The following is a 26,505-nucleotide window of genomic DNA, read 5'->3' on the forward strand; positions in this document are numbered from 1 at the left end:
TCCAGGTCCATATACTCGAGTGTCGTGATCAACATAATACTAATTCGTGGAAAAATAATATGAAGGTTCGGTCAACACATTTCCAAATTTGACATCTCGTTAGCTGTGTTATGTGGTACGCGTGTTTACATTATAATTACTTGAGCTTTTAGTTCAACTCATTTCGAAAGAATCGGGTTAAATCGCTCGGTACAGTACACATCATAAAGCCATAGCGCCATTAGAGAAAGATCGTGTCAACCGTAGCTAGTGATCCTCGTACGAAAAATCAAGTATATCATACAAGTTGCTGTATTAGTGTGTGATTGTGCAGAACGATGGTCAAAACACGAAGTAAAGAATACAACGATTTTAAAGAATGGAAGCGTATACACACAACAATCAATAGCGAAGAAGATCAACTAAAGGCATGTTTCAGTCAACTTTATAACTTAATAAGGAATTGCAAAAAAGATGCATATCCCAACTTTCTAGCTGCTTTTAGCAACAGAGAAATCGAGACTCTTCTTATAGATTGCATGATTCACGATAGTAGATACAATAGAGGCAGTACATACAAATTTAAAGCAGAAAAAGTCATTGAGTTCGTAGCTAACAGTGGCTACAAGGATGAACCCGACGTCGATAAAGACGGCAACCCATTGTTGAATCGTACCACGGCACTGCTTTTTGCGTTCTTACATTATCGTTTAAAATTCTGGAAAAGTCGTCTATTCGATATATACAACAACTTTGACGTTAATTATATCCACGCGAAGACAGGTGTAACACACTTTCACGTGGCCTGCAGTTATGGTTTGGAAAACATCGTTGAAAAGTTTATCGAGCGCGGGCAGGGCCCAAATTGTCACGTGCAAGGATTAGTCTTTACGCCGCTACTCCTGGCTCTAAAGTGGGGTTGCGAGAAGGTGATCGAAAAAATGCTAAATTACGACCCGAAATTGGTCAATGCCCAGGACGAGGAAGGTAACCCACTGCTGTACTTGGCACTGGGCCCCACGAGGTTCAACAGGGCGGTGATCGAATTGCTACTGGAAAGAGGCGCTGACCCGAATTTGGCCAATGCGAAGGGATGGACACCTCTGCACTTAATTTGCGCAGATTGTTGGGACGACGATGCGTACGTGAAACAATTCTTCGAGATCGTCGACAGTCACAATCAAACGGTGGAGGTTGACGCGAAGGACAAATTGGGCCGGACACCGCTGCAATGGGCCGTGGCGAGACTTGCGCCGAAAATTATCGATGTTCTCTTGGACCGAGGCGCTGATCTATCTAGCTTTGTTTTTCCCACCGAGGTTTACTTCGCCAAGCACGTTGACATCGAGTATGGTAATCTGGGAAATCCTAACGTCGCTGGGAGACAATGGCCCATTAAAAAATGGTAAAAAAATTCACTTTTTAATTTTTTTTTCGAAAATAGTTATTTATGTAACAAGTGCCCAAAAAGCTGGGCACGTGTTGCATACAAAATTTTATGCAATAGTAGGCGAAAAATACGTTCATTTAAATGAGGCGTTTTACCGCACACCCGTGTCCAAAATGAGGCATTTTACCGCACACCAGTGTCGAAATGAGGCATTTTACCGCACACAAGTGTTCAAAAACGCTTTTTGCGCACTAAAAAATGTGCTCGCTACGCTCGGGTGAAAACAACTCCTGGATGAGTCAACTGCTTCGCGCACTTGTTACAAAATATACTATATCGTCATACTATTGCATAAAAGAATTTTATTCTTTCCTCACCATTTGGATGTTGTTTTTTACATAACAAACTACAGAAAAAATTGTATGAGACTTAAGACCCATTTTGTTGCCTTTGATATTTTCAATTCTTAAATGAGTTTTTCTAAAAAATTGTTTTCAAGGTGAATTTATTCTCATAAAAAAATTAGGAATATTTTCAATTTTTTTAAAGTTTATGTTCTAGAAAAAGTTGTAACGATTAAAAAGAGATATGAAACATAAGGGTCGGATTTATAGTTTTCTCTCAACCATTGGCAAGAGTTGAAAAAAAGTTCAAGAAAAACACGTTAGAAGTTTTGTTTTGTACATATCGAGCATGTCAGTCAAGCTCGCGTAATTGGCCATAACCAATTTCGTTCGAAGCATTGTTCCTTTACCAATTTCGTTCGAAAATTGCAACATTTTTGTTATGTTGAAGAACGTTTTAACGTAAAAAAAATTAACGGTGTATTTTATTTTCAGTGAGATTGTCCCCTTAATACTGGGGGCTCGCACTATGGACACTGTCGAGCGCCTTGAAAAAAGGGGCTACGAATTGGACCAAGGTGTCGTCCTAATGATCATGACATTATTTTCTAAGCGGAAAATGTTCGAGGAACCGACGAATGATAAAAAATCTTGGTATTACAAAAAAAATTTTGTGAGCCAAGCGAAAAACATAGCGATGAAACCGGGTCTGTCGCTTTATGATCTGATTCCGTTACAACCCAAAGAGGCGGCGAAACTACTCGCATATGAGGACTACTTGAGCTTGGACTCGAAAAAGCGAGAAATAATTGATCTCCCCAAAGGATCCAGAAAAGAGTGTTCTGTGCATCTGTGTGAGAAACTGTCGAGAGGATTTTTCCGTCGATGGGCCCTGGAATATTACTTGGAGATGATACGATATCGACTGCCGATTGAGTGCTGTGAAATGATCATCGATGAATCATTCACGAACAAAAATTTATATCATATTTGCTTGGCGGCTAAAACAAGAGCCTTGAAGATTAGAAAATATAATTCCAGATAGTTTTCCAGTAACAAAAAAACATAAAAGTTTATAAAAAAACTACAGCAAGCTTCGGGTATCCGTATACTTACGGATGAATAATCATAAAAATGAAAACTTAATCTTCGATACATATTTTAGAATAGAAACTATAATAGTAATGAAGCTCGAACAAATGTCGGAAGTCTCATTATTTAACAATGAGTGTTACAATTGAAATAAAAATAGCTTAACACTGATAAATGAATGAATAATACAGATTTTTTATTTTTCCAGTGATATTCGTGCGATTATCAAAACAAAACCGCTGTCAATGAATTGATAGAAAACTTTTACCTAAAAATGTGTCTGATCCTAATTTTGCAAAAAAAATGCATTTTGCGAAAAAAATATTTCAACGGTGGAAAAAACTGCATCTCTCATATTTCGAATTTGTAGTCTTAAATATTTTTTCATTTCAAGTGCACGATTTTTTAAAAAAATTTACTTTAACTATACGAAAAATGGCACAAAAAATAAAATAATCGTTAAATACTAAAAATAACCCCTAAAATCAAAAAAATCATTTTTTAACGTCTAATTAAAAGACTGAAATTCGGTTTTTTTCTTTTGTGGAGAAAGATGAAAAACATGGCATGAACATTTTTTCGATTCCAAGCCTTTCCTCGGCCTTTGGAAGCCTGCGGTGCCGAGAGAATATAATCGATCTCTTAAACGTACTCGTACAAGAACGCAATATTTGCACGAGGGCGTGTGTCTTACACAAGGATATATTCAATTTGCTCGTGTACTTTTTTTAAACGAGCTGACGTCTGCTGCCGCTCTGCGGTACTTTTACGGGACACTCCCAATCGTTGTATGCACCGTACATCAGGTCGTCTCTCTCTCTTTCTCCCTCTTTATATTTAAAGCCATTATGTATGTATGTACACACACACGCACTCACACATGTGCAACATGCGTCGTGATTTAGAGTGTGCATACGCCGAGAGCCCTCGTAATATCTTTTGTATGGTGCATTGATTGCCGATCCGATGCAGTTGCCGCGAACGTTTTTTGTCCTTGCTGCGTATATACACAGTACACACACATATACACATAGTATATGTACAAGCGCCCTTAATTGAAAATTGATTATACCTCGTACGGGCGGCGTATATATATCTCCACTCGCACGTAAATTAGTTTGTTCCACGGATCGTTTGAGCCCTCAAAACATTTAGTAGCTTAGATTATACAGAGATTTTTCCCGACGAAGCTAGTACGCAGATTTTCCATATTGGATCATGTCACGCGATTTGTCGCGCGGAACGCGCCGCGTGAATTTTTTTTTGCATAAAAATGTCCATTGCGCAACGCCGAGAATCTAAGTATACACATCCGCGCTCGTATGTGCCCATGTGCATACAGCCACGAGTTGAATGCAGATTTTTGATTGAATCGAAAAAAGTCGATGTATACATAGGCGGTGTTTTTTGAAATAAAAAGTATGAATATTCAGAGGTTCGGGGTGAAGGTAGGGGTGGGACACAATGTGATATACACGCCAAAAAATGCAAACGAATCGACTGAATTGTAGTCTAGAGCTCTAGAAATAAGCTTCCGATCGCGAACTCTATGAATTGATATAGTCACGATTTTTGTATTCGACCGAGCGAGCGCGCGCATATTTTCTGAGTATTTAATCGAAGTGAAGAGAGAGAAAGAAATCCGTACGTGACGCGAGATGTATTTATATGTATAGCTCTCGAGAGTTGTGTCTATGGACTAATCAAGTCAGAAATTAGCATTTCCTCTGTTACGTATACACTGTATACACAAACTCGCGACTTACTGCGCGGCAAAATCGCAACGTTTTTTTTCTCTCTTTGCATACTCGTATATATGTGTGCGCGTACTCGACTTTTTCATTTTCATCGGTGCTCCGCAGTAGCAGCAGCAGCAGCAGCAGAGCATTGAAACTATATAGTATACGAGCAAGTGCACGCGGCGAGCGCACGAGCTGTTTGCTATTCATCGAAATATTGCACTAAAATCAAACATTTTAACATTCGTAATGGGACGTCCTTCCCGTGCGCACACTTGTAACTTAATGGACTTTCTCGACTCGAGCGCGTACGCATATATACAATATATATATGTAGCGACTTGCATTCTCAAAGAGACCATAAACGTCTCTACGCGGGTATAAAATGTGCTTCTCTCTCGTCGCTCGCCGCGTGTAATCCGTTCTCTCTTTCGCTCGACCTCGCGCCCAAAGCGATGATTTTTTATTTCGCGCCCCTCGAGTGCCCGGTAGTCCGGGTAATAATTTTTCTCTTTGACGCGTTTTGACGGATTTTGGTTTTGTTGTGGCGATTCTTTGTATAATTGGTTTCTTTGTACGAGCGACCTTTTCGCAACCGAGTTCCGACGCGTGTATGCATCGCATTGGTATTGCAATGAGTAATGTTGAGAATTACTTTGTTTGTTCGAGCTTACTTTTTTGCGAACGAATTTTGTTATTATTTACAATTTTCAGATCGAGGTATCGCGAAAAAATATTTACACGTCGTTGCGCATCGATCGATCATATACAGCTGCGATCACTGCCGAGATTCGCTCGCTGAGAGCAGCCTCGCATGGTTAACAATGACGCATGCACACACGGGAGAGGTGCGCTCGCGATTATTTTGACTTTTTATCGTTCATTTTTCGTCTGTACATACACACACATAGGTATGATCAATCCTCGTTAGTCATCGGGCTGTCGTTTAATTAACATATAAACACTCGAGGAGAGCGCACGGGCCGTGTGTGTATACATATGAGAAATCAGCGCGATGTATAAAGGCGCGCGCGCGAGCCAAAGACAATAGAACACAACGCGCGGGGCGAAAGCCGCTCGCTCGTTCGCGCTCGACACAACAACAATTGCTCGTGCACGTATGTTCCCGAGCATGTATACCACACACATACACACACACATAAGTTCGAAGCCGAATAGATAATACATGTATAAGCTCGTGCCAAGAGAGAGAGAGGGACAAACGTTTTTTTTGTTGTACAGCTGCTGCTGCTGAAAACCGTGCTTAATTGTAAATATTTTAAGAGGCCTCACTTTTACGCGAAGTAAAGGCTCTCAAAACCCGAGCAGGCGCGTTCTCTTTGCACTTGCATCTATTGGCTTACTTGTACGTGCGATTGTTATTCGGAGTTGTTGTTTTTTTCTTTGGCTATATGGCGATTCGATACAGCTCCTGTGACAAAAATCTCAAAGGAGCGGAGAATCGGGGAGAAGGGGAAACCTTTAAATTAACTATATGCATCCACCATACGAGCAACTGTATTAACGATGAATTATTACGTTACTTAACAACATTGTTCGTTGCTATATGTATATAGGTACACACTCGCTGCATACGGAACTTTGCGTAACGTTAATACCGCCACTGCTGCCGCGTACATATGCGAATACGTATACGTACACACACATACATATGCTCGAAAATTACAGGTGATTACGAATGCCGCAGACACGCCCGAGCACCGATAATAAAAACTCGTTATTGTTGGCACAACTTGCACTTTTTCGAGGATGATGCAGCCAAGAGCGAGCCAGCAAGAGAGAGAGACGATCGCTACTACTTGGCCGTTATGGCTTTACTTGCGAGCGCCGCGCGATCGCATGCGCAAGAGCCTTAAAGCTTCCGAGTTTATTTTACCGGCTTGGCATCAGCAGCTCTTACGGACGTTTTATCGCGTAAATAAAAGTACAGGATTTATTTTAAATAGTTTTTTACAAAAGCGACCAGTGTGCATATATGTGTGTATGTATGCGTGTGCTCGTGTACACTTTCAACACGCCGCAATTATACGCGCGCGCATATTTACCTATAAGTATACATACGCTTGAGAGATAGCGAATAAAACATTACCGCGAGAGCGGCATATACATATAAACGCCATAGGTATGAAATTTCGCAAGCTCGGAAAAAAGCCCATCCTTCACGGTGTGCGTATGTGTGTATATTCACACCAGCAGAGAAACGCAACGACGCGTTGGGATCTCTCCTCTATATATACATAGGACCTACACCTGTACAGCATGAGTTATATCGCCGAGTAAAAAGCGTAAATTAAAAGCTCCTCGCACTTGTGCGCGCGCCACGGAGATTGATTATTTCTATATTTGTATTTATACGCGCAGAGGCGCATTTGTATACCGAGCTAAAGTAAGCAAATAGCTCGAGCGAGAGAGCGAGGGCATACACGAGCAACAGAGAGACAAGAGAGGAATGTTCATCCCTGTGTTCGTGTGTGAAATATATTATATGCGGCGCCGCGCGCGCCCATGTGAATTGATCGGGTCGAGAGATCATTTTTAATTTACAATTATAGGCTCAAGCAGAGTCCGAGACATTGTTTTGTCGCGTCGATCTTGAATCCATACGCATATGATTGCATGTGTGTATGCGGGTTTCGCGAGAGATTCAAAGGTAAAAATATAATACCGATTCATCGACGTATATAAAGCGAGAGATCGGACTGCGGAGTCGCGACGAGAGTTTTTCACGTTCTTGGCGGTAATTTGTTTTATCATTTTGCGCTCCATCCATCATACGTTCGTACGAGTATTATATATACGGCGGAACAGAATAGAGAAGAAAAAAAACGAGAAAAACATGCGCATTTCACATGTATACGTACACACGTATAGATAGACATTATAATACAAATGCGCGAACCGCATAAAATGATATAACGGGTCTATGATATGCACGAGCAAATCACTTCCTTGGGTAATTTGTCGTATAACTATACGACATAAATGCCCGTCAGACTGAAACGCCCTGCGCACATACATACATATAATACGTATATATACACGTGCTCGGGAAAGAAAGAGAGAGAGATACAGAGAGAAAGAGAAGAAGAAAAAACGTCAAACGTAAATCCACATAAATGCGGGCGTCTTTTTGTTCGCGTCGCTCGAGAGTCTAGCCGCGCGCGAGGATTTTTTAATTGTTGTACGATTTGCGCGCGAGTATAGTCGTCATAATGTACTGTATATGGTGTGTGTGTGTGTGTGCAGTTTGTACCTGTGTGCTCGCGCGCGCGCCGCAGTTACGTATATTTAATTAAACTGCTGCTATATACACGATGCCAAGAGATAAGCCCGCGCGCGCCCGTGTCTAGGCGCATAATTTTCAGCTTTTAATACGTATAATTAGAAAATATATATAAACACATGCAGATCTCACGAATGTTTAATCATTTTTCGCACGTTCGTAATCTCTTTCTCTCGCGATCTTTCGGCTTCTTTCTCCTTCGCTTACATGTATATACTGTGTATGTATGCACATACCGAGGCTTTTTGCCGAATGCTTACCCGATCATGTTCGCAATATTATAAGCACAATATTCAAAAGCTTAAAGCGCGCCGCGGCTCTCGAAGAAACACGATGAAAATCCATGCGCAATATAGTTCCTATGTTCCGTGAATAAATATATCTGTATAAGAACGGTTTTAATGCATTGCCAAATGAAAAAATGTATAAATTTAAAAAAAAATCGAAAACTGAATCAGATGGCAGAGATAAGCTCGCGCGGGGGCTCGCTACCTGTGGATTTTATTTTCATACATCGTATATAGTCGCTTATATGCGATGTGAAAAACACACGAATACGAACACGGGCGTTACATACACGTGTATTATATATGACTGCGGAAAAATGTCGCGGCTTCTTCATGGTCAGTGACTCGCCACGCGATCGCCCAAGAAATTACATGTATAATACCTGGGTACGTCCCTTATTAGCCGAGTTGCATGGAACCTCGCTCCTGCGTGATTTTTAAATTATTTTGAAGGAAAACGAAGCAGATTATTAATTGTAAAGCTAAGAAAATGTTGATGACACTTTTGTAATGCCGGTGCTCTATATTCAATGAAACTGAGCATACAATTGGATGGCATTATCGATACAATAAAACAGATAAAGCACGGCAACGATTAATTTCCTATGGCACGGCTATTTCATCGTGGGCAGTCTGCGCTTTGTAGTCCCGCCGCTCTCACTTTCAATTTCAGCTTCGATTAAGACATCAAACAATCATACGTTCGATAAATAATCAGCGAGTTGCTCTCTCTGCGCTGTCGCCTGCGTATGGTATAGTGCGGCTGCGGGCTCGCCCCGTCGGCTGCTGCACAGGTGCTACTGCTATTCTCCGGTAAATATATGCCTACATCGGTATAATTCGCAGTTACACGTATACTGGCCCTCGGTGCCAACAGCAGCAGCAGCTTTTTACGCGCATGTGAATATGTATGTGTGCGCATTTGAGTGCACAGGGGGGCCCACCCAGCCGAAACAAAGGCCTATTTCTCTCTCTCGCGCGAGCTCGCTGCACTGCGGTTTCTTTTTGCGAAATTTCGCTATTGTCGCGCGCGCGGCTCGGGGACTCATTATACAGTGGTCGTGAACGGAATTCTGGGCTCTCCGCAGCCACCTATATCACACCCATGTATACATATACACAACACACGTACGTACGAGTATTAATAATCGCTCTGCTCGCGACGACGAGTGTGCACGCGCACTCGTTCATGAATCGTTCGCTCGAGCTATTGGAAATTCAAATGGCGTATTGTTGCAAAAATCGCTCTCTTTTATGTGGCTTTGAACTTGTTTTTCGCGCGCGCTGTCTTATCGTAATTCTTATAAAATGCAACCTACGCGCGCACTTGCCAGTGTGTGCGTGTGTGTGAGAACCGTTCTGCTATAGTCGGTGCGAGTGTGCGTGTATGCGTACTGTCTGTATGTCTGTTTATTCGCCGCGTAAATCATACGGTGAAATTCTTATCCACATTAATTACAATCATTCGAGCACGAGCAATTTGAATGAATTCAAATCAAATTCGCCAAGAATTTATGACAGCCCTCAGAGATACCATTATGCGCATTGTGCATAACCGAAGATGAAACCATAAAAAGTCAAGCTTATCAGGGCATAATATGTACTGTTCATTGTGCATACATTATACCATGATTCGATGCGACAATGATCGAGAGAAAAAAGGAGCGAAGCGCTGCACCGAATGAGCAGCAGTCAATTACCCCTTCGAGAGTCGAAAATTGGCTTTCGAGCGCGAAAATATGTATCAGATTATATACGTCTATGGTCGGTTGCCCAAAGATTCCGTTATATTATATTACATATACGTATGATATCTTCGCTTCTCGCGCCCGCTTCAGTATGCTCCGGGCCCGCATTATATACATCGTACAAATAAAAAGCGACAATTAAAGAAGCAAACATCGTCGGCGCACCTGAACTGTATTACGAAGTATATGAAAATCAATTAAACGCGCTTTTGCATTTTTATGGGCCGCTTGCGTGTATCTCGTCATTTTGAATCTCCGTCTCGTTTTCTGTCTCACTGAGTTGAATTTGGGGGAAAAAAACTAAAACAAAAGTGAAGATGCGCTACATTGACGAAGCAAGTACATACACGCGAATCGACCAATTGTATTTAAAAAATCCAAACAAAATAAAAACAAATAGTACAAATTTTCTTTGTTATTTGTTTTTAAGCTTTGATTTGTTGAGTTAAAATCAGGTGCTCGCACGCAATAGTATATTATGATACGTGTGACTTAAGCAGGCCATTATTGCACGGCACGGTTAGCACCCGAGCGAAGCGAGGGTGCTAGTGCCGTGTTAAGAATGGGCTACTTGAGTCATAAGTATCATACGTTTTTTTATAGCACTGTGCTATAAAATTATTTTACGTATTTTGAAAAGTAATGCGAGAAGTATAGGGGGTAAATATGGTTTTTATGATCGCGGAGAATAATACGTGAAGTAAACCTGTATATATGTATAATAGAAACAAAGACGTCTTCGATAGTCAAGAAGCATTACTTCCCCATTATTATAATTAGTAAAACTACAATACAGAAATGATTACTTCTACTTCAGACCATATGGTGTTAATCATCGGCGCTAAGAAAGAAAGTTGCATAATACTACACAAAATTTTATCAGGATAAAGCCGCTCATTATATATATATAAAAGAATCTTCATGTGGAATCTTTTACCTGCATCTTTAAAAAAAATGTAGTCATTGAAGGTTGTAATGATAATCGAACGAACCAATAATACTTTCGGTATCAGACACTGCGAGAGCATCGGGCGGGCGTTATAAGACCAAAACTTGTACACACTTTACACACGGTCGTATGCACGATACACATCGGGGCGTGACATAAATTTTCCAACTGAGCGACAGTCTCAGCTGTAAGCAATGCATTTATATATGTGAGACGTTTGCAATGAAAGATGTTCTCGATGCATACAAGTGTGCCCGAGTTTTTGACACACGTGCACGCATATACGGTGCGAATATTCTTACGCACGCGCGAGAGGGCGTGGACGGCACATATTCGAAACACACCGTAACGAGTTCTCGGTAATTTTGCAAATGAATTATAGACTCTATGCGTATGTTGTATGTGTGTGTGTGTGTGCTTTTTTCTTTGCGTGTCGATATATGTTCGTATACAAGCGCAGGATCGGGTTCGCGCCAATATGCTGCACTGCACCCGTAAAAGTTTGACTCGGGAGTGGGTAACCTCCCCTCCCCATCCCGTGTGTGGGGCTGCTGCATATAAAATGTAATAGAAATCGAGAACAGGAGTGCCGCGCAAGTATACGCGCCCGTGTAACGAGGATGCGCTCCTGCAATACAGAGTACGAGCTGTGGCATATGTTGATTCGTTCGGGTGACGCCTTGGTAGAGCAATAGGCATGTCGCACTTGGAAAAACAAACGAATTTACTTGCGTCGATTGCAGTGTATACAGCGCACGTGTATATAAGGTATACAATGCCATAAGAGGCAGCAACGGAATTCACCTATTAAATTTGCTCTGATTTCGAGTTACTGCCAGTGCTGAGGCTGCTGCTGCTGCTGCACAACGAACACGCCTTTTTTCAAACGTTCCGAGAAATGCATTAAATTTTTCGAAAGACCCGTGGTTTTTAAAAAGCAATTAAACAGTCGAACGATTCCAGCTTCTGTGTCTATAAATACGCGTATAAACAACCGATGAACGCGCCAGCGCAATAGCAAATACGCTCGCGCGGACTAATTGCGTTGCTCTTTATTAAATATATGTATACTATAGCTGCGTTCGTGTGCGCGAGTAATGCGAGAGAAATTGATCGAAAAAATGCATCACGACGCTCTAGAAGCGCGCAAGAGGTAAGAATGAGGAAAAAAAAACTGGGTTTCGCTCGCACACGTACGCATATAATGGACACAAAATGATCAACGTAAAATAAGAAAGTCACGTGGAGAAACAGAGGGAGAGAGAGAGAATACACGCAGTTCCGCATACACACGGCGCGTATATATGTACATTTAGCCGCGCTTAGCGTGCGCGAGAAGTTCGAATTACTCTGCACGCATACTACAGCGCGGCTAAAATATGCGGTGCGCGAGCCACAGAATGAGAGAGAAAGACAGACGGAGCGAGAAAAGTACTGATCTTAATTATTATTGAGTAATTAGATGGATTTTCTGTGCGACGACTTAATTAAGCCTAATCTTGAAGCTGTCGAAGAGATTAGAGAACTATTAGAGTAAGAGGTGTGTGTGTGTGCATAAGGAGAGGTGAGCAATCGATATACCTAGCTGATTTTAATGAAAAATACCGTTGACTTCGAAAATATGTATCTGCAGTTGATATGGGGCCTTTTATAAAGAAATGTTGCGCGTACACTTCAAATTACACTTTTCACATATAAATACACAATGAGCGATCAATGAAACTTTCATATGCGTTATTATGCCATCGTACACGCGAAAAGCATGTATAAATCGTCCGAGTGATTATCTCTCTTAAAATGTATTAATTCTCAATTGCCAGCGATGTGTGTGTATGTGTGAACCTTTTAATGCGCTCATGTGTGCATCGTGGACGCGCGCGAATACCATGTACACCGCAACGCGTAAAAATAAGTTATACCCATATGAATAATTGTATACTACTTAGCGGTACATATATCGAATGCGATACCGCAGTGTGGCGCTTTTGCTTCTGTAGCCGCATGGTGTACACGTAGACTCGATTTCCACGTATTCTACAGCGATATATACATACTTTTGTCCTTTCCCTTGCTCTCCTTCGCGTGTACGTTTAATATGGGCGGGCTCCGGCTGCCGGTATGAAAAGGTAAAAGAAAAAAAATATCGGTGACAATATTAGTTTCGATGAATGTGGCGCAATAAAATATACACGTGTGCGCCTCGCGCGCTCATTGTATGGTGATAAGAAGTCGCGAGTGTGGCCCTCCGCGTCGAGGAAGAAGAAAAAAACCGAATATAAAAAGCTTTCACTTTGAGAAAGCGCGAGATGCTTCTTTCTGGCCGCAGCCCAACGAGATACCGAGCGCGTGCTTCTGCTGCTGCTGTTTATAGTATATGTTTTTAAGCGTTGCAATCATTATAAAAAATATAATATAAATGTTTTCTCGCAAAAGAGCTGCTAATAGATTAAAATCTACTTTAGATGAAACATTTGCTAAAAATTATAAATGAATGAAAATTTCAATGAAGGTAAAAAAATGAAATTGAACAGACTTATGAAAATAATTTTTTTTATTCGATTATTTTACAGTATTTACATTAAAATCGTATTGCCGATTTTATAATATATATTATATATAATAATAAAGTACGATCAAGTTATACTTTAATTTTATTTATAATGTTTTCTTTTTTTACTGTCTCGTTCATCTCTATCATCATCTTTCCTTTTAGAAAAAGTTTTACTGCTACTGGCTCCTTTGGCTTGTTTTAAAAATTTGCTCAAACCAAATGGATCTTCTTCTTCTTTTTCAAACTGAACTGGTCTAGACGCAGCACTTCCAGTTCTATCTGTTCCACTAAATTCTTTGTCTGGAACAAATCTGCTTGTAGATTTTAATTTCTCAAGATCTGCTCCATAATTATCTTGATCCAAATTTTTGCTTGGTCCATATAAAAGATTTGCGAGAGAGTTTTGATCCCTCCATGGTCGGAGGTAAAGGTGGTCCCCGAGGAATCTTCTAGTTAATTTTGAATTTTGGAGGTTCCATTGGGTCTACTTGTGCCTCAACCATTCTAATTACCCTTTGCTTTGCCCCTGAGTTAAAAGATTGGTCTTGTTGTGATGGTGTGTATCTGATGTACTGCTCTGGACCTAATTTTTGAGCCCGTCTTACTGGTATAGCTGCAGCAATTTTATTCATGGTGCTGATACATTAACTGCTACCGATTCTGTGCTGTGGAATGATCCTCGGTGCACTGGAGAATAAAGATTTTAATAACATTTGCTTGGCAGTTTATGCGAAACACAGTCACGAGGACAGTAATAAAAATTTAATCAAGGGCTAAAAAATGTTCAAAAAAGTTGCAAGATTATGTATGCTGAGAAGTCATGTTATTCTCGATGTGTAATTAATGAAAAAAATGTTTATCATTAACCAACGTAGTATTCGTCATTTTGTTGTCCTTTTGCTTTCGACAAGCAACAATTCATTTTGAAGTATACCAGCTAATTTTCGGGCCCAGGGTATGTAATAGTATATTACTGCCCTAGGCCGGGAAAAATAGAAAAGCTCGGATTCGCTTCGGTCGCTTATTTCACGTGCCCTGGGACTTTTCTACTTTTCCCGGCATAAGGCAGTATTAAACTACTACATACCCCGGGCCCGAAAATAGCAATATCCCGTTTAGCGCAGCGGCTAAAGGAAATGCTACTTTCGGGCCGCTGGTATATAATGTAGATTTAGCTTGGGCAATGCACACGTATAAAAGAGGCGGTACCAAGATCATTGTTATAATATTGAGTAAAGTGATAGTCAAAATATTCATTTTATCAGTTAAATATTGTTTTATTTCATAATAACTTCAAACATTATTTACATTTTTTTTTGTTATTTTCTTTTTTTCTACATACATTTTACTCAAATTGCTATTTTACCCAGTACTTATGAGAAGTCAAAATTTAAAAACATGAACATTTAAAATTATCGAATATTTAAATACAAAAATTTTCCGTTAAACTCTGATGGCATTGTATTATAAAAGTTAAAAATATAATTGAAGCACGCAAAAGTGACCTGGGCGTCAAAGCCTGCATGGTGTGCCAGTTCATTATTGTTCACTTCAATCCTCAGTTCACTGGCTAGTTTTAAAAGCCCTTTCGATCGAACTCTAATATAATTTTTTTCGATCAGTACTTTAACATCAATTGTCGATGGAAAGTACTCTGACACCGTTGCTAAAAAACTCTGGGCATCATCAAACCATCGATTCGCACACAATTTGAGTAGATAGGCAATGTCGAAATTACCGTAGAATGTCACCCATGTAATATTATTTGATGCAAAGATTCCAGTGTCAACGAGAAGTTTCCTAAATTCCTCGTGACTCACTCCTTCATGTTTGTGACGATTGAAATCAAATCCGTGCTGCTTTAGAAATTCTATACCTTCTGGATTCGCCTTGTCCGTATCTTCGTTGAATTTAAAGTTTATTTGCCACGTGTTAATGGGTATAATTTTGCTTCCAAACTCTCCGTAAAATGATAATCCGAACTGTATTGGATTTGTATATGGAACTGTAGCGTTGATATAGGTCCATTCATCGATTTCTCTTGTTCTGGGTAATAATGTACCTGGAAATTCGCTATCAAACGCCACGAACGATGTATTTTTAATTTGATCTTTGATATCCTTAAAAGCCTGGATCAGATTGTAGCTCCATACTTCCGTGATGTTTTGTTTGCATATCGGAAGCATTTTTACAGTTTAAGCAGAAAAGTAAATCTGTAAGGTTATCTCACCACTTGTAACACTGTGTATCTGTTTCCAAGCTGCAAATCTGGTTCTGCAGTATAGTAAATAATTATTACAAATAATTACTATTCAGTTTTTACACGTATCACTGTAAATTTCTTGTTGATATTGGTGTTATCCGCTATAAACAAAAGTTCCGTGTTTATGTGTAGGTGAGTGTTACTGTTACGACTATGCACACTATTACGTTTAATGTTATGTACACTGTTATGCTCGCTGAGTCTGTGTGGCAGCAGGTAGTAGTATCGGTCGTGAAGCGTATACTGCGAGCTGTGGATTGTAAATAAGTTTTCTTAGCTGGTATGAGCTGGGAAACATGCTTGGCGGCGGCGCTACAGAACACGAGGAACGGTGACTAACAAACATCATCGCGCAGGCGCAGCGTTTAAGACAGTCAACTAATGTGGAAGGGTATACCGTGACTGTCACTTACAAACTTGGCCTCCCAGTTTTCGAAACACCAACGGTTATGCTGTATACACTTATAGCAACCTCAGCTATAGATTCATTGTGTTACGGAGTAAAAGAGAGAGACAGGAAGCGAGTGCAGGAGAACCTTAGCCATCGAGATTCGAAGAACCTTAGATATCGATGATTTCCGTGCGGAAATTTTCAATCAATCATAGTTAAAATCTATTGAATATAATGCCGCTCGGCTCGATAATGTTTCGTTATTGCCGAGTAACCTAACGCACCTTCATGCTGTGACGGGAAATATATCACATATATTCCCCGACACAACGATACCTTCGATACTCGTCTGGCTCGAGAGATCGCGACTAATGTACACACATTCACACATACACATAGACAAGATCATCAAGAGAGCATGGCATAGCCAGGACACTTTGGCAGGTCGTTACGTCGATACTCCTAATTTATCGATGACTACACATGCGCAATAACGCAATTCGCAAGGAGGAGAACACATTCGAATTCGTGCCTGTGAAGAGTCACCTCGGACTCGGGACTCTCTCTCACGATCAGACCTTTGACTAGTCCACATCGCTCACACTGGTAGTGTCTCTGGAGAAGATCTCCAATTTAAGGTGTCGCTTGCCATCCTGCCACCATGCCCACCAACATCGGGTGGACCTGGGACCGTCGTCGCCGAAGAGGCTGGCCAGCGATAATTTAAGTACACAAACACACTAACTATCTCTCGAGCCATATCGGTATTCGCGTAGTAAAATCATATTGTAGTTAATCGGACTCTTTTGCCATCGACATGAACTCGCGTCCCCGAGATTGTAGTCGTTGAGTCTGCATGCTTTACATGCAGTGGCGCCCCGAGCACACTTTGTATTTCTTAATTCAATTTAATTTCTTTATGCAATATATTTTACAATATTATTTAAACGTTAATCCTTTGTCTTATGATTTGTTCACCTCGCTTAATTTATCCTCACAATGCATACTTTATGCCGCTATAATGTTTGTATAGTATTCGCCATTTTTTTTCGTATCATTGAAGAATGTTCCGATTAGTAATAAAGATCTTAATCGGTCAGACGCTGCTCATAGGCACGGACGAGGCCTCGCAGCGACCAACGCGCTATGGTAATTAATCATTAGCTGTATTTTTAATTTATGATCAATTATGTAGCTCAATTGATTCGAGAGCGTAAATGAGTGGCACGGAAGAGACATGATTTTGGTCCACCTCGCTCGAAATTTCGTAATATAATCCGACGCAGCGACGCACAATAGCTGTTATCTCTCGAGTGTCCCTGTAAAGAAACGTCTGCTGACGAAGCATAGATCTTCTTTCAAAACGCTGCCGAAATGAGTAATGATTTCTGGCCTTACTCTAATAATCAAACTGTTACTATGCAGCAGCTGCAAGGTAAAGGTTCACCCACCTCGCGCTCTATTTCTCTCTTTGTCTCCGTACAGCACAGAGACGTAACATTTATTCGTCTACGATATCTCTTATTACGATTTCCTGTTTTAGATTTATCATTGGAAACACATGTTCACCGCTGATACTTTTAAAAGTATGAAGAAAATAACGAAAAATCACACTTTATTAGATCAATCTTAAAACAATTAATTTTTATGAAATAGTGTAACAAAAAATGTCTTTTATGCAATAGTATTGCGAGTGAAAGCGAGTGCAGGAGAACCTTAGCTATCGAGATGCGTGTGTAAATGTGTAAAAGAGAGAGAGAGAGAGAGAGAGAGAGACAGAGAACGAGCCTGGAGAACCGTAGCTATCAATTCGTGGTGTGACGGAGTAAAATATTCATTTTATCAGTTAAATATTGTTTTATTTCATAATAACTTCATACATTATTTACATTTTTTGGTTTTTCTTTTGTTTTTTTTCTACATACATTTTATTCAAATTGCTATTTTACCCAGTAATTATGAGAAGTCAAAATTTAAAAACATGAACATTTAAAATTATCGAATATTTAAATACAAAAATTTTCCGTTAAACTCTGATGGCATTGTATTATAAAAGTTAAAAATATAATTGAAGCACGCAAAAGTGACCTGGGCGTCAAAGCCTGCATGGTGTGCCAGTTCATTATTGTTCACTTCAATCCTCAGTTCACTGGCTAGTTTTAAAAGCCCTTTCGATCGAACTCTAATATAATTTTTTTCGATCAGTACTTTAACATCAATTGTCGATGGAAAGTACTCTGACACCGTTGCTAAAAAACTCTGGGCATCATCAAACCATCGATTCGCACACAATTTGAGTAGATAGGCAATGTCGAAATTACCGTAGAATGTCACCCATGTAATATTATTTGATGCAAAGATTCCAGTGTCAACGAGAAGTTTCCTAAATTCCTCGTGACTCACTCCTTCATGTTTGTGACGATTGAAATCAAATCCGTGCTGCTTTAGAAATTCTATACCTTCTGGATTCGCCTTGTCCGTATCTTCGTTGAATTTAAAGTTTATTTGCCACGTGTTAATGGGTATAATTTTGCTTCCAAACTCTCCGTAAAATGATAATCCGAACTGTATTGGATTTGTATATGGAACTGTAGCGTTGATATAGGTCCATTCATCGATTTCTCTTGTTCTGGGTAATAATGTACCTGGAAATTCGCTATCAAACGCCACGAACGATGTATTTTTAATTTGATCTTTGATATCCTTAAAAGCCTGGATCAGATTGTAGCTCCATACTTCCGTGATGTTTTGTTTGCATATCGGAAGCATTTTTACAGTTTAAGCAGAAAAGTAAATCTGTAAGGTTATCTCACCACTTGTAACACTGTGTATCTGTTTCCAAGCTGCAAATCTGGTTCTGCAGTATAGTAAATAATTATTACAAATAATTACTATTCAGTTTTTACACGTATCACTGTAAATTTCTTGTTGATATTGGTGTTATCCGCTATAAACAAAAGTTCCGTGTTTATGTGTAGGTGAGTGTTACTGTTACGACTATGCACACTATTACGTTTAATGTTATGTACACTGTTATGCTCGCTGAGTCTGTGTGGCAGCAGGTAGTAGTATCGGTCGTGAAGCGTATACTGCGAGCTGTGGATTGTAAATAAGTTTTCTTAGCTGGTATGAGCTGGGAAACATGCTTGGCGGCGGCGCTACAGAACACGAGGAACGGTGACTAACAAACATCATCGCGCAGGCGCAGCGTTTAAGACAGTCAACCATTGTGGAAGGGTATACCGTGACTGTCACTTACAAACTTGGCCTTCCAGTTTTCGAAACACCGACGGTTGTGCTGTATACACTTATAGCAACCTTAGCTATCGATTCGTGGTGTAACGGAGTAAAAGATAGAGACAGAAAGCGAGTTAAGGAGAACCTTAGCTATCGAGATGCAGTATTACATAAAAAAAAGTAATCGAAACATTCTATACTTCAGTTCGGATGGTCTATTCGCGAAACAAAACAATTTTTCCAAAAGCTAACGCTTGGGCATTACTTGCGTTTTTACCCATATGCGTAACGTGCAATGAAAGTACAATAGGTAACTCTTTTGTACGGAATTCCGAAGTACGAGGCATGGATCTTTTATTGTAGGAGACTGACCATTTTTCTGGGTAGCCCAGTTTGTCATTTGATCATTTTCAAGTTCAGCTATGAATTTTTCTCCGAAAAAATAGTATTTACAGAAGTGAAAAGTAGTCGGGTACTGATAGATTTACCTTATAAGTCTTTTTGACGTTCTCTATAGCAAGTCGTAGTATTATCTTTGACAAATCTATTTCAGTCACTCTCAAACATCTACCAAAATGTACGTTGACGCATTATTTGGATCAAACGACAAAGACATGCTTGGCATTGATCTCCCAAAACTAGAAGCTTAATTGTGATAATCGATCAGCATGGAATCGAGCGCATGCTTCTGCTGCTGCTGTTGCTGTTGCGCGGCTCCCTCGCCGATCGCCTCGCACGCTGCATTACGATAAATCGATATCGATATATATTTTTTTTTTCCCCCTTAATGATCCATTTTCGAAGATGAAACGAATTGTCGAGGCGATCAGTGCGTGTACGTGGGTACGCATGACCATCATCATCAATTCATGATCGGTGGATGCATATGTAGACCCGCGATTGCGTGCATGTAATGTCAAAGCACGTGAGTGTCGGACGAGTAATTTGATGACGCGCGTTTCACGCAAGTAGAGGTCATTTTCGGAACGGTGTAACGATAAGGGATATTCAATCGAACGAGGCTCGCGCGTAAACGACGATGAGAACCGGGCCCGCTGGAATTTTAGTGCTTATTCTTCCAGCTAAAAGTGTGTTTGTGTGCACATCGAGAGAGCGAGAAATATGTTTGAGTCTGCTGACGAAGAAAACGAATCAATTTTCCGAAACTGATTTATCACGTGGAAATTAAAAAAAAATAATAATGATAACGCATGATTCGTACGCAGAACACTGCAGCAACATATCCGGTCCCGTTGAGAGTTGGTATTTATACGTATATCTTTCGTCTTCATGCGAAGAGGATAAAACGAGTTTGCCGATCATTAAAAGTCGAACAAAGTCACGCGTTTTATCGATAAGCTCTTCTTCGGACGAAGGAGAAGTAGAGTAGAGAGAGAAATGAAATTTTTGGTGGAGCGTGATCTGCAACATCGCGCCTGGACGGCACTTGGTCTGAAAAAGATACGGCGGGGACAGGTACCTCTGGCACAAGGCTCATAATGTACGGCGTCTATATTTTATGCGTAACAAATCGAGCACTAAGGTGGCGACGTACAAGCTCTACATAACGAGTATATACAATCTTCCGTATAGAATTTGGACGTGTTGACGCTGTCGGGGCTATGCTTTTTTTCCGCGAACATAATTAAGACATTGAAATGATAAGATATCGGCTCCGCGCGGTTGAGGCCGGTGCGTTGAGAGAATTTTAATTTACCCTCTATACGCGTCCTATCCGTGCACGTGTGTGTGTGTGTGTGTGTGTGTGTGTGCATCAGTTACTTTGCATTTCGAGAAGCACACATGCAGATTCCGGAGATGCGGTCCCGCGTAGCAGCACTTTTTCTTAACTCGAGAATCGAGCTCGTGGCGGTGCGTCTTGAATAATTATCACCTGTAATAGGGTAAAAATTAATCGCGTCGGGTGTATAATAATCCTGAATAATGTCATTCTTGCGCGCACGCGGGCCGAGAATCGCTAATGCGCAGAGCTCGTTGGTGCACGACCGAAAAGAATACATACGAATTCTTCGCGGCCCAACGCTGCACTTATAATATGAATACGCGACGTCGGGCTCCGAATTTTTTTCGGTTAAATCTTATTTATTCCGTATACGGCTCGAAGTAAGCGAAAATATATATCTCGGGTGTACAATCGTTTGTTAAGCATAATGTTCGGCGATCTTCATTTCACTGTATACACGCGCGTTCCGGTTCCCTTTTGCGGCGCTCGTTCGCGTCGGGTGCACGCTGCAATCAGCGCATACAGTATCGTCGCGAATACGCGCATGTAATTATCCGGCCAAAAATGTACTAATGTATTTTTTTATTATGAATCTGTATACTCGCCAGAGAGCAGATAAGGATTCATTTGTTATAAAGGTGAACGAGATAAACGAAGACGCATTATATATGCGTTAAGTACCGTAATTTTATTTTTAAACAGCGCGACCTTGAACTGCACGGATCTCTTGCATTGAAATAAGGAAACTGTCTTTATAATAACTTACTTTTATTATTATATACAAATGCTCAATGAGAATTCGTAAATATATTTATAATCAGCCCAGAAAACCATCGCTGCATCAAGTATGTACGCGCGCACGTATATGGCCCGAGCGAAAGCACACACACACACATACACAAGTCCTTATGCGTATTATTAAGTACACGCGAGAGACTGACTCAACGTTCATACATGCATATGAGCGGCTGGTGCGCGTCATATGGGCTAACGGTATAATAAAGCATTCAAATTAACGCGTGCACACACACGAACACGAGAGCAGTGCGCAGCTAGTTGTAGAGATCTGTGTAAATACGATTAGCTCCAATAAAACGAGAATGCGCCCGCGAGTCGAGCATGTGAATTCGCGGCAGCCGCTACCATCTGCGCGCTGTGAACATCTCGCGCGCTTGCGGGAAAGGAAATGCGGGAAAAACTAGCGACGCGGCGACGACGACGACGACGTCGTGTTATGCGTTATGGCAGTGATAAACATTTATTTATGCCTTATAACTAGCTTCTGTAGCCCGTTTGAGTGTGCGAGTGCGAGCGTTAACTCTTGTATACCTCTGCGGCTCTATAGACTCTTGTTTCTGTTTGTTTAAGTACTCGCCTAAGTGTACGTACACGCGTGTTTACATGCGTACTGCGCCTACTATACGAAGGTATACGGCAACTATGTTAAAAGCGCATTACGCGTTCAACAGCCTGATTTTAAACGCTCGCGAGACTTACGACTGTGCGAGCTCAACGAGATGCTAAACTGCTATATTGGTTGCGACCAATAAAGTCTGCGACCTTGATTTTTTTTCTAATCTGATTCTCATTCAGAAATTTTCGTGGATGAACTTATTTCGTTAAAAAATCATGATTTTCAAAAACAAATTGCTTGAATCTTTTCTTTTTGAATTTTTTCGACAAGTTTAATATTGCACTTTAAAAGTACATGCAATTTAACATAAAAAATTACATCTCAATAATATTTTAAATAATTATAAGTTATTTTAATCTTAGAATACGGGAAATAATCGTAAATGTGATATATCTAAACTAGTAGGCGTTGGTTATGATTTCTTTCGGTGTACAAAAATGGAGATTCTCTCTAATTTCGACGGCCATATGAGATCAGAGATGGAGGTGGGGCTAAGCCGTTATAATCCAAGTTTTAACATAGAAAAAATACGGCTGTCTATAATAAGAATGTCCCGTCCGAATCTCAGATCCCATTACACATGTCGCAGGTTTCCACTCCCTCATTTTTCAAATGAATTCACCATTGAAACTGTTCTTCGCTGCTACGACATTTCATTCCACCGTCGTCGTTACTCCCTCATCCTATATAATTACCTATCTATATCTGAAAAAAAATAATTTCGTGCTCATATCTATAAGTCGTTCGCGCTCAACGCGACGTGTGAAATATACGATACATGTGAAACGTGAATATAAATCACCGAGGCGTCAATGACATCTGCTCGTTTGAAACAGCCACGCGAAACCATAACACATATATCTGAGTGAGCGTGTGTGAGTGTGTGTCAGAATGACGAGAAAATAAAGTACCTCACAATTTATATCTCGGCATGATTCGAGGGAGAGAGAGAGAGAGAGAGACATACAAATATTATAGGCGCGCGACGGCGGGGGCAGCGACCAGCGATCATTTTCTCGGCCCAATGGCTGATCCACAATTCCACACGTATGCAAGCGACTCTGCAAGCCACGAGACCCTTTTCATTGTTATTATCGCGCGTACACGTGAGTTTCTGCATGTGTGCGCGTGTGTGTGGTACACAGATACACGCGAAGACGCGAGCGCCCGACTGGTTATTTATTACGTTCGACACTGCATTTAGTCGTTTTACACGTGTACATAATACGAGATCACGAGATGATAATATATAATAATAATATGATGTGTACTAGTTGTACGCATATACGTGAGAGACACACACGCACACACTCGTGCAACACATGGAGTACCTACGTGCATGTATTATTCGTGCGGCTTAATGAATGAAGAGTCCTCGCGCGCGTAGATCGCTATTGCTCCGCGAGCGAATGATCGATGATCGCCAGGACCGCCGGTACCCTGCGTGCATATACATACGGGCGGCCTACCGTCGCTACGGTTTGAACGATCGTTGATCGTTTTTTTGCTGACTTTGTTACATTTTTTTGCTTTGTTATTGTTCTCGAGACTCTGGCACTAAATGAGTCGCTAAGATTAACGAGTGATAAGTGCGTGTATTGCGTATACGTAGAAAGACGGACGCGTGTTTATATATGTTAGGAATATAGTTAATGGCTCATACAGCGACCAATTTCTCAAGTAGAGATACCACTGCATATAATATCCAATATGCACCGAATTGGATTTCGATTGAATTTTCATAGACGACGTTAACGGGGCTCGGTCGTAACCTTGCATTTCTTCTATTATTATATGAAAGATCGCACGGAGATTATAACGCGCGCCACACGATCACGTCGTTTGAATTATTCGCGTCATTCGCGGGGCACACGTATAATAGACGCGCCTTTCCAAGCTGAGGGCTTGGTTTTTACACACACACACACACACACACACACACACACACTCACTTATTGTGCACCGACACCGCGAGCTGAGAGTCGCGGCGCGCGCGCTATTATAAGCCATAAAAGTTCGACTTAATACTCAAAGATATTATAATGCATATCTCACCATGGCTGAGTAATACTCATAATATATAAATATTTTTTTAACGTGCAACGTTGACGAGGCTCGAGCGAGGGGAGAATGTCCCAGCAACCTATTTTCGAATTACGCAAAAGCCCCTCCCCCCGCTTGGGCCGCTCGCTCGCTTATGAATTTTCATGGAAACACAAAATACCTCTCTTATCTGCGGATAGCCGATTTCGCGTTCGGTTATACGAGTGCGAGTAAATTATGTACTCGATCTTTTTGAACTCGCACTCACTTTCGTTTCTTATCGCGCTTGTATATTAATTTTATTATAAATGACCGTACTCCTTATGAGATCTCTCACGTAGCAGATCACTGGAGAGCTTTGCGAGTTTCATTTTTATTGAATTTATACAGTCGTTTTACTAGATACGTATAAATTCGAAACTGCGAGCATGTGCATTATGGTAATGATCGAGTCATTCTACTAAGCGACGACTCGTAGCACGTATAAAAGCATTATATGAAAAAAAAAAAAATTAATTAATTAAACTCGAATATTGCACTGTCATTGTATCAGTCTAGTCTTGTTCGATTCGTTTATCTGAAATGTTATATGAATCTCTTTCGTTTACTTTGATTCAGTATGTGCACAGTTGCATGTTAAGATTTTGAAATCACATTTCACACTAAAAAAGTCATAACTTGAGAAAATAACGTCCGAAATTTAACACATATGAGATCTAAACTGATGGTGGCTCTCGCATGCTACGTCAGCTTGTTTCAATTCGAAAATTCGACAAGTTTTCCCGATTCAAAATTAGTAGTTACTTTCTGCATCTGTCTATTATAATTCTATTGACCCTCGCTTGGTGCAGCATACTTGTACTCGTACTCTCTAAAGCGGAATCCCAAAAAGCACGCATCGTGTGTCCCAGGAGTCGTTGCATGCTTAGAGAGAAAGACAAACGGCACGCAAGGTACACCACACACCTTCGCGCACGCACCCGACTCAATGTGTTCGCACACGGTAGTTGCTTAAATGCCGCTGCAGGTGCCTGTTTAAGAATTTTTTATTTTATTTTTACTTCTTCTTCATTTTTTCATTAACTACTATATACGAGCAACAGCGCACAGCGCAGAGGTTCAACATTTCCTTACGCGTCGAGTTTTGTTTATATTCTGCGCGTCTTGTGGGACACTGTGCGCGCGGATTTTTGCTATATACTCTCGTCGTCGTCGTCGTCCTCGCGCACGCATGGAATGTGAAACGCTGCTGTACACACGAGAGATAGAGAAAGAGAGAGAGAGAGAGAGAGAAAAGAAAATTAGCGGTTGCACGTGTACATACGCAGCAGCGGCAAACAGCGCGATGACGCTCGTGTGTACGTATGGGATTTTCGAGAGTATAAACGAATATATATGCTTCTGCGCATATATTACACGCTTAATTCGCTGAAATATCATCCACGATTTTTTCCCCTTTCGACCACTTTATGCGTTTTATCAAACGGCCGTGTCTCTCTCTCTCTCTCTCTCTCTCTCTGAATCCCAGTCAACACGCGTTTTGATCGTGCTCCGCTTGCTTCGCTGTTGTGAGCCTAATTTTTGAGCGAAAAATTTCGATTTTTTTTGTGTGAGTGCGTAGTGCTATGTGACATCCGCTGCCGTAAGTGTGGAATCGTTTCAGTGCCAACTTGATTCGGTACAGCTAAAAAATCGAAATATAACCTGTAAGCTAGTGCTATTTCTTCGATTCTGGAGTATATCGATGTTATTGTGTCGGTCGGCTTAATCCGCTTATCTATGGCTGCTGTGTATTGTATTGTGTGAAATTGACTCGAATCGTCCAATTTGTGTAGTGTGTGAACGTAAGTGTCTGTGCTGTGATCCGCTGAATTTGTTTTGCCATGTCTTCACAATCAAAGTCGTCGATGTCGAGCGAAGATTCCGCCCGTATATTTGCTGTGCTCTCCCGTATTGACGTTGCGTTAAATGACGTTCGGACAACTTGCGCCGACTTGAAGGCCGGAGCTGCCGTTACGAGTCTCAAACTC

The 26,505-nt window shown here is 40.8% G+C and overlaps 2 protein-coding genes across 3 annotated transcripts in view; both read left to right on the forward strand.

Moving 5' to 3' along the window:
• LOC106660164 (dendritic arbor reduction protein 1-like) overlaps window positions 1-26,505 on the forward strand; it is a 299,915-nt gene that overhangs the window by 75,327 nt on the left and 198,083 nt on the right. The window lies entirely within an intron of this gene.
• On the forward strand, window positions 138-2,971 carry LOC111693750 (putative ankyrin repeat protein RBE_0220). Its single transcript, XM_023459313.1, has 2 exons — window positions 138-1,384; window positions 2,209-2,971. The coding sequence occupies exons 1-2, from the start codon at window positions 318-320 to the stop codon at window positions 2,756-2,758; spliced, it is 1,617 nt and encodes a 538-aa protein (XP_023315081.1). The 5' UTR covers window positions 138-317; the 3' UTR covers window positions 2,759-2,971.

This window comes from Trichogramma pretiosum, unplaced genomic scaffold (assembly GCF_000599845.2).
Source record: "Trichogramma pretiosum strain Unisexual culture from Peru unplaced genomic scaffold, Tpre_2.0 scaffold44, whole genome shotgun sequence".
In the NCBI taxonomy this organism is placed as follows: domain Eukaryota; kingdom Metazoa; phylum Arthropoda; class Insecta; order Hymenoptera; family Trichogrammatidae; genus Trichogramma; species Trichogramma pretiosum.